The 15713-nt window shown below is 45.8% G+C and overlaps 1 protein-coding gene across 1 annotated transcript in view; it reads left to right on the top strand.

Annotated features, from left to right (window-relative positions):
• Positions 1 to 15713, top strand: part of LOC132248236 (uncharacterized) — a 70144-nt gene that overhangs the window by 18555 nt on the left and 35876 nt on the right. Inside the window, exon 3 of the mRNA XM_059721154.1 lies at positions 2575 to 2708. Coding sequence (XP_059577137.1) covers positions 2575 to 2708 — 134 coding nt within the window. The remainder of the gene's footprint in view (positions 1 to 2574; positions 2709 to 15713) is intronic.

Genomic DNA, 15713 nt, shown 5'->3' with positions numbered 1-15713 from the left:
TTCACCGGCACTGTTTCTAGCCCAGGGTAAGTATCTCGAGCAAATCTGGTAAGCCCACATTGGCAGTCTGTTACACAGAGAAATGCAAGGTGCTCCATCATGGGGGAACCCCCCCTCCCCACATCACACTTATAGGCTCGGCAATGCTACATTTGCTAGCACCATGACTGAAAGAGACCTGGGAGTCATGACTGACCACAAGATGAACATGAGCCACCAATGTGATGCTGCAGCTGGCAGAGCAAACAAAACTCTGGCTTGCATCTACTGATGCATCTTATGCAAGACCCAGGATGTCATTCTTCCACTGTACTCATACTTGGTGAGGCCACGGTTAGAGTACTGCATCCAATTCTGGGCTCCACAATTCAAGGACATGGAGAAGCTTGAGAGAGTACAGAGGAGAGCCATGCGAGTGATCAGAGGGCGGGAGAACAGATCTTATGAAAAGAGGCTGCAAGTTTGGGACTCTTCAGCCTGAAGATGTACAGGCTCAGGGGTGACCTGTTGGCACCCCATAAGTACAAAAGGGGTGTGCACCAGGATCCGGGGGAATAACTGTTCAACAGAGCACCCCAGGGGATGACAAGGTCCAACGGTCATGAACTCCCAGAAGACCGTTTTAGGTTGAACATGAGGAAAAACTTCTTTACTGTCTGAGCCCCCCAACGCCTGGAACAGACTCCCCCCAGAAATGGTCCAAGCACCTACGCTGGACACTTTTAAGAAACATTTAGATGCTTATGTTGCTGGGGTCCTTTGACCTTAGCTGACTTCCTGCCCCTTGGACAGGGGGCTGGACCCGATGATCTTACGAGGGCCTTTCCAGCCTTAATGTCTATGAAATCTATGAAAGCAAAAGTAAAACCTTCACGCCACTCACAGGGAACTGAACAGTGAGAAGGCTTGGCTTCCTAGCTGCTGCTACTCAATTACTTAATACATGAAAAGATCTCTTTTAATTCATTCTGGCTGCATCTACACACAATGGTGATTGAGCAGTTGTTACGATGCAGTGATTTACTACTTGTGTAAACCTGAGTTACTGCACAGTAGCACTGTGAACATTTTTTTTGTGATGCTACTTCACAGTAGCCTAATACTACTGCACAGTACTGTCGCATCACGGTTTTTGCCACATGACGCTACAGCACAGTAATATGGGGCTGCTGAGCAGTCAGCATCTCATGTAGATGTGGCCTTTGTCTTTCAAAACAAGATGTATATTTTATTCCAGGATATATGGTATTATCAGGTGAGATCCACTTTATGGATCTCATTATAAGGAAAGTGTGTCCCTACATCAATTAGATAGTTCCATTGACTTAATTCCTGAATGCACTCACCATTACTGTAAAGTGACCCACTTCTATGTGTTCCCAGTATAGCCCTCTTCCCCATGAGGGAATTCATACCTCAGATTGAGACTTTCATGTACTGGGGCTATACTGATGAGGTCCTGCAGAAGGTTATAAAAAGTATTCTTTCCCTCATTACATTTAAGGCACAGCATTGAATGATGGCCTGTTTCAAATAGTGTAGTTGAAATCTGGCTCAAAGAATTCTACTGTTATGTGATTCCTAGTTAAAATGTTTCTACAGCATCATGTAGGATCAGTCAAATTTCTTCTCTTCCTAATCTAGGGTTGCTGAATAAATCATAGTTTTATTGTTTCTCATTTTGAATAAATCTGGACAGATGCATATATATTTATTAGGAAGTCTATGTTACATTGTCCATGTTTCTATTTCAGTGTATGATTCCATTTCTTTAACAGGTTCTGGCTATTTACTGATCAATTTTCTGATCAATTATCTGTATTTTGCATCTTATTGGATCTTTTTAGATTCAGACTTAAGCATGTATATAATTAAATATGTGCTTAAATATTTTGTGAAATACCTTGGGATTTATGTAAAGAAATGAAATACCTGTAAAACAGTGTCTGTCTTTCATTCTGTCCAGCCAGCCAGTCATCTCTCCAGACCTTGTTGCTGTAACATCTGAGTGCCAGAAAATATTTTAAAGGACAATTGGCTATCTAGTAAAACAAAAATAAAGCAAACTACCATAGAATTCTGGGTAAATCATAGCATCATAGAAAGTTAGGGTTGGAAGGGACCTCAGGAGGTCATCTAGTCCAACCCCCTGCACAAAGCAGGACCAGCCCCACCTACATCATCCCAACCAAAGCTTTGTCTAGCCAGGTTTTGAAAACCTCCAAGAATGGAACTCCCACCACCCCTCTGGGTAACCTGTTCCACTGCTTTGCTACCCTCCTAATGAGAAAATTCTTCCTAATATCTAGCCTAACCTTCCCTGGTGGCAACGTGAGACTGTTGCTCCTTGTTCTATCGTCTGCCACCACTGAGAACAGTCCAGCTCCATCTTCTTTCACACCCCCCTTCAGGTAATTGAAGGCTGCTATTAAGTCCCCCTCATTTTCCTTTTCTCTAAACTATATAAGCCCAGTTCTCTCAGACTTTCCTCATAAGTCATGTGCCCTAGGCCCCTCACCATTTTTTGCTACCCTCCACTTGATTCTCTCCAATTTGTCCACATCCTTTCTGCAGTGGGAGGCCAAAAACTGAACACAATACTCCAGAAATTACTGCCAGTGTCAGTACTGACCAGAAAAAAAAAAAAGAAAAAGAAGAAAGAAATGACTTTAGCCACCTTAAAGCATTTTTGGAAAGGTGAGGGGGAGGTAAGCACTATACTTTTTATCATCATATTCATGTAATTACTCTTTTTCTAGCTTCATTCAGAGAGCTGTCATGTATAATGCTTTATACTATATGCCCTAAACCTAACTTCTAGGACAGCTTCCAGGAGAATTATTAAAGTATATCCAAAAGTGCATACCTTTGTAGCCATTCACTTCAGCTGCTATATGTGTTAAGTAGTTTCTTGCAAAGAAGTGTGGAGGCAGAGGGGGGATCGAGGATCAGGAGTCCTCAGGAACGCTAGCTGGGGTTGCGGCTGCGATCCCGTAACGGGCCGATGGGTACTCTCTATCACCGGAGCGGAATTAGGCACAGACGAGACACGTATCAATTGGAAAAACAGAGGTAGCTTTACTTACACTGTAGGGTCATATACAGCACAGGCAATCGTAGTTGCAACAATTCTACTTTTTAATCATTAATTGAGGAGCTCTTGTAGCTCGGGTCTAACTCGGGCATGCAACACGGACGATACGTCGCAAGGCTTCGCCGACGGGGAGTCATTGACAGGTGATCAAGCTGCCAGAGTTCCACTCCAGGGGGAATCGCAGAGTTCTCCAACTAGGGCGGAAACACCCCTAACCTTTTATACGGCTAGCGAGCCAATTGCCAGCTGCCACGTGGGAATAATTTAACTTCAGCCAATCATATTATGCAAATCTGCATTTCCTCGGCAGGAACTCTATCCACGCCGGAACTCTTCACCATGCCGAGACTTCCCCTGCCTTACCGTGCCTTGTGCTGGAAAGTTCCACTGTGTCGAGGCACTGATCCAAATCAGCTCTGACAAGAAGTACAGTTCAGCTTGCAGTCTTGCAAAGGCCCAGGAGGGGAAGCTCTGCAGATGGCAGATCCTTCTTATGCTAGGGGAACATAGCCACTGCTACTCCTTTTGAGAGGATACAGAAACCTGCTGTCTCTGTTGCACTATTCTGCCCAGTGCAGAAGACCATGAGAAACATGTCTGCCCCTCTCCCCCTACCTCCTTTGTCCTTTTTGGAGATGGCACCATTGTATGAATAGTTAAAACTCTCAAGAAAAGGCAAAGCCTCCAGTAATGCCTGGTCCTTACAGTGGAGACCCTTGGATCCCTCCCTTGTGTATTAGCTATTCATTATTAACCAACACATCCTCAAGAAAAAAATAATTGAAGGGAATTAAAAAATTCAAACAGAATCCAAGATGGGGCTATGATTTTACAGAGAAAGAAGGGGAAAATCGCCTTTTTGTTTTATACAAAATGGTCATAAAGCCGGGTCATTACTGATCTCTCCTTTGATGACCTTAGTTAAACTGTTCAATGATCATTTCCTGGCTTCATGGCAGTGAAGCTACTGTAGGTTATGTTACCGGACGGCTTTGCCAGCTTCATTCACGCACTGCTAACAAATTCAGCAGACAGTCTCAGTCGGCAACCAACAGATAAACAGCCACTCAGACTGATTTTTGTGACTTTAATTTAAATCAAAGGTTCTTGGGCAAGCGCCCTAACCAGTCTCTTTTCCCTCCTGCAGCTCACATTCTGCTGTTCATCCTTGATATAACCTAAATGACAAAACCCTTTGTGCATCAAACTTGTACCTTATGCTGCTCCATAAAAAAAAGTCTGCAATTAAACTGTGCAGCACTTGATGAGCAGTACGTTTCGCTGGCCCTTCTGAGGTAATTATATGCCAATAGGTACTGAGCACAATGAGAGGTGTAATATTAGGTAAGTACTTCCATACACTGCAAAGTATAAATCACAGGCAGTGCAAATACAGTATGATGAACTATCATGAGAGTTACATATTTCCAGAGTGTAAGTGCAACTATATAGCTCTGTCTCTCTATATTGAGAATAGCTCTAAAGTGAATGGGCTTGAATATACTGTCATTCATTCCAGCTGAACACCAATATAAGTCAGTTGCTTTTGATTTGCACTGGTGTAAGCGACAGAAGAATCAAGCCCTGTATATGATTCCAGGTAGGTATAGACTGCTAAAATAGCATGTAATGGCCTTTTAAGAACAAAAAAAATCCCATGGATTTTAAAAGCTACGTGGTTCTTAGGTGTTCCTCTAGTTTGCTGGGGGGTGAATGCTTTCAAATCACTTCTTGTGGGTTCTGCACAACAGCTGGAAACAGTTGCAGCCCATGCAGTGCCCCAAGAATAAGGATGGTTTCTTTCTGGCTCCTCCTCTAAGCTTTTGGGGAGGAGAAAGAGCTATAACTCCCTGTGACAGCATGTGTATGGAAGTGTGCTGCTGCATAAGAAGGGGCATAGCATGAGGGGCACTCCTGCTCAGTGCTGGACAGCCACAGTAGGACTTCTGACCATGAGACGGTGACTTCTTTTACCACATGAGCTTCACATTTCCCTGGCACAGGTCAGTGCCCAAAAAGTATAACCCAGCCTTAAAATAGCAAACTCTATTTCCTCCTAGAGCAGTGCCAGAGTCCAATTTCCTTTTTGATTTCCTTTCTTTCTTTCATTGTTTTTTTTTTTGTGAAAGATGCACAGAATCATAGAAAATAGGGCTGGAAGGGAAACTGAGAGATCATTTAGCTCACCCCTCTACCCCAAGACTGGCTCAACTCTACCCAAACAATTCTGCCTGATGGTTTTTTTAACCTGATCATAAAAACCTCCAATGACAGTGAAATATTAAGTGATGGTAATGTTAGAATGTGTTGTGAACAACCACATGTTAAGGGTTCATACTGTTTCTTGCCTGCCTAGCTCTGTCTTGCCACTGGAGGGCTGTAAGAGGCATGGCTAGGAGTCAAGACACCTGGGATGCTGGAGGACTGCAAAATTGTGTTTCCATGGAGAAGGCTGAAGTTACCCTAGCACAAGCTAGGTAGCACAGCCTAGAGCTAACTGTTGCCTGAAGCTGCAAAACTTTGAGACAGTCAGAGGGCCCTTAGCATGAGTTATTAAGTTTTAACATGTATGCAGACGCTTGCTTTTTAAGTGCCCTTAGTCTGGTCTAAGTATAACATGTAACTTCATCCTTACAATTAGAGAGTTTTGCCTTAAGTCCAAACTAAATCTTCCCAGGTGGAATTCAATCCATTCTTTGTCCTATCCCCACTGGACATGAAGACTGGTTTATAACCTTTCTCCCAGCAGTAACATTTACATATTAGAAGAGTTACCATATTTATTTTCAGTGTTCTCTTGCCTAGATTGAAGAAACCCAAATGTACAAATTTACCTTGCATTTTCTAAACTGCTGATTTTTTATTTATTTATTTATTTATGTTGGTTTTCCTCTTCTCTGGATGCTTTTTAGTTGGCCCACATATTTTTTGAAGTGTGGTTTCCAAAACTGGATACTGTATTACAATTGAGGAAAATGGAAGGATTACTTCCTGTGTCTTACACAGTCTCCTTCTCCTTCTCATGCCCAGAGATATGATCTTTGGGGGTTTTTTCATAACAGTGTGATATTGTTGACTCACATTATGTTTCTGATCCACTGTAATCCCACGTCCTTTTGCACAGAACTTCTACCTGAGCAGTTGTTCCCTATTTACTATATGTGCAGCTAATTATTCCTTCATTCCTAAGGGTATGTCTACACATGCATATAAGCATGACTAAATTTAATGCACATTTAAATAATATGCATTAAATGATTTTTGGCAGGTGTTTACACATGCAGGGACTTGGACTTGGGACTAAAGTTAGTCCCAAATCCCTCCAGCACTTGGCAGCCGTGTTGAAGCTGGAGCCAGCTGCCAGCACTTGACAACTATTTTGGAAACTCTGATCGCTGACCAGCCCCTTCCCTGACCAGGAGCCACACGCTGAGCACAGGAGCAGCACACACCAACTGCTTCCTTTCCCACCCTGCCTCCCCATGTTGGGGCTGCCCCTGCCCCTGCCAGCAATGCCCAGCACCCCAGTGTTCCAGCCCAGCCCAGCCCCTGCCAGTGACAACCAGAACCCAGCACTCCTGCTGGCCCCAGGACAGCTGCGCACTCGCCAATGGGGATCAGGACACTGGCTGTGAAAGGCCCTGGATGACCCCCTCCTCCAGCCGGCCTGCCCTGCTGCCCACATACTCCCTACCCTCTGCTCATCCCCAGCTTCATCCTCAGGCCAGGCACATGTTTGAAACAAAAAAAAGTTATTATCCTCACAACAAACAGAACACTCTCTTCACCTCCCTCCTCAACCAACAGTGTCCCTCCACCACTCTCCCCACCCAACAACAATAAAAAACCCACTTACAAATGGAAAACTATATGCAAGTGGGAAACCATATACAATAATTTGGGTGTTCAAGCCCAGAGAGCCATGAGGAAGTCTAGGGGGCAGAGCCCCGGGGCAGGTGTCCAACACCACAGCCCCTGGATGTTCCCCCATGGGTCCAGGGGCTGTGGTGACCCCAGTGCATGGCAGACTCATGCACAGCCAGGTCTTCAGCTGCATGGTACAGGGAGAGTGACAGGTCTGGGCCCAGATGGGTGGCGACAGGTCTGGGGTGGGGTCTGAGCCAGGGGGTCTAGCAGGCAGGAGATGCCAAAGAACCTCCTCCCAGGACCAGGAAGGGGCCTGCTGTGGGGCAGTGGGTGGGACCCAGGGGTCCTGTAGGGCCGTGGGCAGGGGATGGGCAGTGGGGGACATGTACACAGCTGCCAGGGCCAGGAGGGTGTCCATGGCCTGGCAGTTGGAACCCTTCTGCTGCTGGAGCGGCTCCAGGTGCTTCTGCTCCAGGTCCTCCATGCAGACCCAGTGGTCCCAATGCACCTAGTCCCTGTCTCCACCTGGGCAATGTCCTCTGCCCACCAGGCCTGCTCTCCTGCCTCCTGTGCCTGCTCCAACACATCCTGCTCCCCTGTCACTGCCACCAGCTGCTGAAGCAGAAATGTCTAGTCCCTAGTGCACCACTGATGCAGCTGGCACATCTGAGTGACTCCAGCAGTGGGTGGCAGCAACCCAGAGCCCACATCCCCGCTGGGGCTTGTGGGCTCTCCCCTGTGGCTAGATGTTGACTCTGCAGAGGCAAGAGACAGAAAGCCTTTTGTGAGCATTTGCAACATTACAGAGATAAGATGCTCTGCATCAGAAGCCAAACACTGCCCGGCCTCAGATTGGGGGTTGGCTGGGTATGGTTGCCCAGGGACCATGATAAACTGGCCCAGCAGGTCTGGACCCAGGCAGCTGCTGCCTGAGCCCCACGTCTTCACATGCTCCCCTGGAACTATTGGCCCACTGGGAGCTGGCTGCAGGCAGCCTGCCTCCTCCAGCCCCTTCCCAGGGGGAGACAGGCCATGCTACTGGCAGCACCTGTTGCTGATGCTCCAGACCCTGCTCCCCCTTCTCTCCCTGCATTTCAGTCACCCTGCTGCACTGCCTGGGGTCAGGGCACACAGAACTCCCTGAAAACTGGGGTGAGGGGCTGGCTGCAGCCTCCCGTCCCCGCCGTGGGCCTCTTTAGGGAGGCACCATGGGTCTGGCCCCTGCCATGCTGCTGCTGCACCCTGAGCATGCCCCTGCTGTGTGTGCCCTGGGCAGTGCACAATGAGCTGTTTCTGCAGGTGTGTGGGGGGGGGGTGCCCAAGCCACTCAGCCCTTCTAATGCTGATCCTCCTGGTGCCCTGGGCACACCTGCGCCCTGAGCTATAACAGTGTGGGGACAAGCCTGGGATGCCCTACAACCTCTGCCACTGTTAGGAGGGCTACCTGTGGCAGTGCTACACATCCCTGCTCCCTGTTGCCAAGGAGGACATCACCGCCAGCATCAACACCTTTCTTGGCATGTGAGAGGCCTGTGCACACCTAGCTACGGGGACACAGGCTGCCGAATAAAGTTCTGAACTGTGTCATGACTGTCTATGTGCTGGAGAGGAGGGGGGCAGGAAAACCGGGGCCAGCCCTGGATGCCTGCCAGCAGCACTTAGAACAGGAGTGTGGCCAGAGACTGGGAGCTGCGCAGCAGAGGCACTTCACCACAACACCTGCAAAGATACAGTGTTGAGGGTGAGCAGCAGCAGAAAGCCAGGCAGCAGGCCTGGGGTGTTTTCAGGGCTAGGCAAGGCATGCAGCAAACTGCAGCCCTTTTCAGCACTCACCTGTGGCCAGGTAGCAGCTCTGGAAGGGGATAGTCGAGGCAGAGATAGCCTGCGGCCTATCTAAGGGGTACATGAGATCTGCTGGGCTCACAACAATAGGCTTGTCCAGACTCCTGCTGTGTGTGCCCCAAGGCACAAAATGGCTGCAGGCTTTTATACCCTGCAGCTAGGGATTGCCAGAGAGCAGATCAGGCCTGGAGCAGGAGAGGTGGCCAGCCAGAAGCCTTGAGGCTGGCCTCAGGCTGGCCCCTTAATTGCAGGGCAGACTCAGCACTAAAATTAGTGCTGGGTTGTGTCTACAGGTGCATTACTACGCATTAACTAATCATGACTAAATTTGATACCTACACTTGCAGGTACCAAATTTAAGTGTGATTAGCCTAAGTTAATGCACAATAAACATGTGCATGCGTAGACACGTGCCTATACTGTGCATTAATTCAGGCTAATGTACATTAACAAGTAGAATAAAACAGTCTACATGCCTCTTGAACAATAGCAAAGAATATTGCACTACCTGTCTGGGAGGATGTAAATTTTTCTTTGATATAATTGTAATCAGGGATAATGCCTGGCCTGACAGACAAATGCATATCTGAGGGGAGAAGTCATCTATATATCGTACACATGTTCCCTTAGCACTGAATAGAAAAATGTAGCTGGATAGATATGATTATGGTGATAAAGGCATGCCTTGGAGAAGACTCTTTATCCAAAAAAAGTCCCAGGTCTTAGGGAATTTGTCTAGACCCCTAGTTAAGGAAAGACTATGCCAGTAATCTGGCAGCTACAGGTGCTTGCTGAGAATACAAGTGAAGAAATCCTGTGGGGACTACTGCCTAGTAAAGGAAAGCAGTTGTGTCTATTGTGTCTGTTTATTTCTTGTATTCTGCTTTCTTAACTTACAATTACTCCTTGTATGATTTTTTCTGATTATGTAATAAATCTTTTTGCTATTTGTTATACCTTACTAGTGGTCTGTGCTGAGTGTGTTTTCGGGGCAGTTGACAACTACAGGCTTGTCACTTCCTTGGGGGTGAAGAAGTATTATTTCTGGTTTTAACTGAAGACCCATGAACTGGAAAGCATGTAACCCATAAATTAGCTCATCAAGGTCATTTTGAATCCTAATTTAAATTCCAAGGGTAAGTGCAGACAGTCAAAAAGTCTGAGGCTGAATCGATTAAAATCTTCACAGGTTTGTTTAAACTGCATCAATTGAACCAATAAGCAAGTGAACAGACATTCAGTTTTGATTCCAGAAATGCAGCCACATGCTTTCTGGCTCAGGCCAGAAGCCAAGGGGCACTAGAGCAAGTCTCCCTGTTCATCTAGAGCAGACAGCTGGGGCCAAAACTAGCCCATCCATCCTGTGAGTGGGCCATTATGGCAGAGGTGTCAAGCATCCTGGGATTTTGGGGGACTGTGAGTTAAGTTGAATCTGGAGGGGATCTCGGACAGAAGTTCAATAACCCCATTTAACCTAAATTAGTAAAGTCTGACACTACATCCATCCAGGTTTCTCTTAAACCTGTTTCAGCCATTTTGAAAGTGGTTTATGTGCACTGAACTTCTGTTGAGTTACAGATTCAAACTGATTTCCAATCACTTATGAGATTTGTGTGTAATTTCTATCCCTAGCCAAGGTGTCTTCTACCCGATCCACCTGCAGATTTACTAAATGTACCATCAATTCCATTCCCCAACTCATTTAATTAAGATATTGAACAATATCAGACCCAGGTAAAACCTATGCAGAACTCCTCTTTTACCTCCTCTCAGTTTGACCTTAAACCATTAATGATGCCTCTTTGTTGTGTTTGACTTCAGTGACTTGAGAAGGGAAGGAATGATTATAAGGATAAAGAGTAAATCTAAGTATTGTTTTCTTAGTGGAAAATAACATTTCAGGGACCAATTTTGGAGAAAGCTTAGTAAGTAGTTTTGCCAAAAAAGAGATTTTTCTAAAAGGTTTCTCATTGAACACTTTGTTTTGAAAATGTCAATGTTTTCCTTTAATTTTTCATTTTGAAATTGACTAAAAATTTTAAAAGGGAGCTAAAAAAAAGAGGGAGAGGTAACCCAAAATGAAATACAACACTTTATTCTGGGCTGAATGAAATATATGAGTCAACCCAAACATTTTTCTGTTTGTTTTACTAAAAATACCCAAGTATATTCTTTTCCATTTCTATATCTGTTTCCAAATAGATTTTTGTATCAAGATCTTTTCAACTTGGCAACCATCCCAAAACAAAATCCATTATTTGCCTAGTGCTAGTAAATATTTAGGAGTGCTCATTGGGGTGAAGTGAGAAGATGACACATGACCTAATAAGAGCCAGAAAACAGGCTGTAGGCCACATACATGGTCAGTGACTGAGACACCATGATAAAAAGTGCAAACTCTGCAGTTAGAATAAGCCTAAATTATGATAGTGTGTGTTTAAGCATTATTACCATAAGCAGTAGCATAGGAAAGTAAAATAAAGTCTATTCATCAAGGCCAGTAGTATTGGACCAGGGCAAGTGCGAATAGTTGCTTTTTGAGGAACACTAACAGTAGTTAGAAGTAGCAGCTGTAATAACTTGATGCTTTATCACGTGTTGATAGTGTGTAAGGCAGATACGTATAATCACTTCTTGCTGGCCTTGGCCATTTCAGGGGGCCTAGGACAAGCTGCAGAAGTATGGCTAAGCAAAAAGACCCAAAGCCTCTTGCTGAGTGACTAGGCAGTGAACCTTGGCAGATGTGGCAATCAGCTTGGTCAGCAAAGTAAAGGAAGCCATATCCATATGTCTAGCTACACCCATAATGGGATCAAATTAAACAGAGCACACGGCCTTAAAATAGATTATACAATTATATATACTATGTACATTTATCTAATTAGTCATGCACACAATTTAGAGTAATTTTATCTAGACTAGTTCCTTAGGTTATTAATGAGAATGTAATTTGGAAACAGTGTCAAATGTTAAAGTTGAGATATATCACATCCACTGGATCTACACAGCTTTTCACTTTGTCATAGAAGGAAATCAGATTAGTTAAGCATGACTTGGTTTTGACAAATCCATGCGGGCTGTTCCCAATCACCTTGTTATCCTCCATGACAATGATTTTCAATGAGGGTTTGGCAGCACCCTGGGGTGCCTACAGATCCTGTCAAGCTGCAGGGTGCCAATCACTATTACCATTGCCAGGATAACAAACATAATTCATAAGATATACCCAGAGATTTCAAAAAGGAATCCTTAGTGTTAAATCATTCTGACTTACTGTGGTTTTTCTGAGTTCTCTGCAGCAGAAGAATTTCTCTCTTATTTTTCTGTAGTTAAAAAATGAGTTAAAAGTAATAGCTGGTATTTTCTGTGGGGTGCCTTGAGTCTAAAACAAGTTGAGAACCGCTGCTCTGTGATGTGCTTGTGGGTATGAACACATCAGGGTAAACATCACGGACGGAAAGGGTTATACAATTTTGGGACAATGCTGGTGTAAACTGACCATGAATAAATTTAGGGTGGAAATTAGAAAGTTTCTAATCTCCACAAGAGTCAGGTACTGGAACAGCTTCCCAATAGGAAAAGTGGGAGCAAAAAGATGTAACTAGCTTTAAAATGGAGCATAGCTGTTGTAGGTGAGGGCTTAAGTGATGCTGTTGAATGTGACTGCAGGGGAATGGACTGCATGATGCAAGTGGTTCCTTCCCATATACTCTCTTACTCAGGTCTCCAGAGTCCCGACCCAGTGCTCTGTACTAGGTCATGCTGTCTTCCATTAGGCCAGAAGGAATAAGTGCTACTACGACAGATGAATTGGTAAATCATTCCTGAGCCTGGGATTCCAGGGATGACCTCCTGGATATGTAAATCTACTACATTAAGAATATTTTAGGGAACCACATGGGGGCAATATCTGGTTGAAATTGTAAGTAGGAGCCTCTTCTTGGTTTAGTCTTTTCACTGGCTGTGTATGCTTATCGTTAAATAAACCCAAAATTTTCTATTGGAACAGTTTTCTGTCAGGAAATGTTGATTAGATGGAACTGAAATGGGAACATGCTGATTGCATCAACACCTTGAGTAGAATCCAGGCTGGTTTGCTTTCCTGCCAGTTTGCGTGCCAGCCAGCCAGCTCATTTGCAGGCAAGTTGCTTGGCTGGTAGGCTCCCTACCTTCTGGTTCCCTAGGCTTCTTGGCTGGTGGACTTCCCAGCTGTTTGGGTTCATCAGGTCCCAGGCTGACCAGGCCCCAAGCTGGTTTGCCAACTGTTTGCCCAGAATTTGTTTTCTAATTCTGCTTTGGTTTTCAGTTCAGCATGAACACAATTTTGGATGAGCAAACTTTTCTGGCCCACTTTCCAGAGCCTTTTTGCTACAGCAGGAAGTTTGACTCTTACAGCTTAGAAGACCAGGTGACTGACAGCATTTAGACACGCTCCCATTTTCCAAGAATTCCCTAACCCGCTCTTTATCAGGAACCCTCAACACACAGATTTCATGGGACCGTCTTTGTCCAGAGTTCTTCTCTTAAATGGTTCTTGATGAATATACATTTTAATAAGTTCGGTATTGTGCTTGTCATTAATGAGACATCCTTAATAATGTTTTATACCAGCGGTGCTCACTTCTGGCTCATGGGCCAGATGCAGCCCACAGAGTCATGTCATCCAGCTCCTGGGGCTTCCCACAAGTCTAGAAATTTGGTAGTAGAAGAACAGTGACATTTACAACTGCCACTGTTCCCCTGCCACCAAGTTTCCAAGTCCTGCAAGCCTGACATGGACCTGTGTGACCTGGCACAGGGCCCAATCCAATGTCTGGGGCCAGAGTTGCACTGGATCAGGCTCATGCTCCACACTGGATTGGGCCCCAGCCCTGTTCTGGGATGTCCCTAGGCATCAGATCCTCTGGGCCAGCTTTGGGCCTAACAGGCTGGGCACCTCTGTTTTATACTCCTGCTCATTTGTTAGTAGTCTGTTTTTCTTTAGCATCTATTTTTCTCTGTTATTTTGTAGAAATCCTTTGGCTAGCATATATTCTGCTACCTTTTCAGACCCTTTCCTATTTTCTCAAATTTTTATTTCCCCTGTTAACATCTTGGCTTGGCTTCTCTGCTTTTTATTGAAAGTGTAGATCATCCTATTCAGTTAACACTGAAATAGGAATAGAGTTAGTAAGCTTTCATCTACTTGGTCTATTTCTTCTGTGACCTCTTATGGAAAGTGAATTTAGCTAATATTAACAGCACTCTCGACACAGAGGAAATACATTTTTCAGGGAGGACTGGGGACCATTTCTATAGGAGGGGTGGGCAATTATTTTGGTGGGAAGGCCACTTAATGATTTTTCATGAGTTGTCCAGGTCTACATAAATAAAATCTTTCAGAAGGTATTATTTTAACAAACTATAGATAAAAAAAAGGAATCATAGACTAAAATCAAACATCTACCATAAGTTAATTTTATTTAAAAAAATATTTTTGTCCTGATTTATGTTGAGTAGTGTGTATAAAGGCGATTACATAATAGCTCATAATAAAGTCTTTCTCTTGTATATTGTTTAGAGGGGTGGGGTGTGGGGGTATGTGTGAGGGGGTGTATTTGTGGGGTTAGGTGTGTGGGTGTGTGTGAGGGGTGTGGGTGTGAGGGAGGTGTTCAGGGTAGGTGTGTGAGTTGTGTGTGGGGAGTGTGCAGGGGTGTGGGCAGGTGTGTGTGTGGGGGGGGCTGCCTGTGTACTAAGTTGTGGGAGCCTGCCAGGGGTTCAGGTCAGGAGAGGGAGGGAGGAGGAGGGGGTAGAGGGTGCATACAGCAGAGCTTCCTGGGTGATGTGGAGGTGTGGTTTGCCCCCTGCTCCTCTGGCTTGCGGCTGCCCCCACAGTGCTCCACATGGAGCTGAGGTCACGCCTGCAGAGCAGCCTGCACTACTCTCCTGCCCACACTGACCCTGCACCATCCAAAGGGCACTGCCCCAGCCCCAGTCAACATGCACAGCTTCCTGGTAGGGCTGCTGACACAGGTGCCTGGGTAGCTCTTGGCTCCCTCCTGCCTCCAGTGGGCTCCTTCTGCCCCTGTTGCACCGCTCCAGGCAGCAGGTAGTGTGAGGAAGCTGTGGGGACACATGCCGAAGAGCAGATGCCCAGCCAGGCAGGGGGGAAGCTGCAGCTGGGAGGCTCCTGCCCCCAGCTCCCAGCCTCTTTCCACTGGGTGGCTGAGTGGGTGGAAGATGGCCAGGAGCTGGCGCTGGAGCCAGGGCCAGAGCCCAACACACTGGGTCAGGAGCCTCCCAGCTGCAGCTTCCCCCCTGCCTGGAGCAGCACAGCAGAGGCAAGAGGAGGAGAAGGAGCCACAGGAGGCAAGGGGATCTGAGTAGTACCAGGGCAGGTTTGACAGCAGCTCTACCAAGAAGCTGTATGCACTGGCTGGGGCTGAGGCCAGGGCCAAGGTGGTGCTGTCTGGTGGGCATGGCCAGGAGCGGGCAGGGCTCAACTCCATATAGAAAACTACAGGGGCAGCTGCAGGCCAGATAAAATCAGTTGGTGGGCTAGATCCAGCCTGTGGGCCATATTTTGCACATCCCTAGTCTATAATGTTGCTTGCCATTAATGTTGTAATGTTTCAAGTCACAATGTTCTGGCATCCTGCATAATGCCCAGGCTCATCCGACATGCTGCATTTATGCTGGGCCAGACTTTTCAGAAGAACCTCACACCTACTGACAGCGTGGCAGAGGCTTATCATACTACACTGCTGTAGTTGAGAAGATGTTTGAAACAAAGGCCTAGAAAAAGAGGATGACTATCACTGTGCATAACATCCATATATCTGAAAAAAAGGTTTTGCCTTTTCATGAAACTGGCACCTCTGTGCCAATGCGAACTGAACATGTTTGCCTTGCTTATGTAAAATGTCCTGCG

The sequence above is a fragment of the Alligator mississippiensis genome, chromosome 2, assembly GCF_030867095.1.
Source record: "Alligator mississippiensis isolate rAllMis1 chromosome 2, rAllMis1, whole genome shotgun sequence".
Classification (NCBI taxonomy): Eukaryota; Metazoa; Chordata; order Crocodylia; family Alligatoridae; genus Alligator; species Alligator mississippiensis.
The sequence above is the reverse complement of the archived record's forward strand: the minus strand, read 5'-3'. Positions and strand labels throughout refer to the sequence as shown.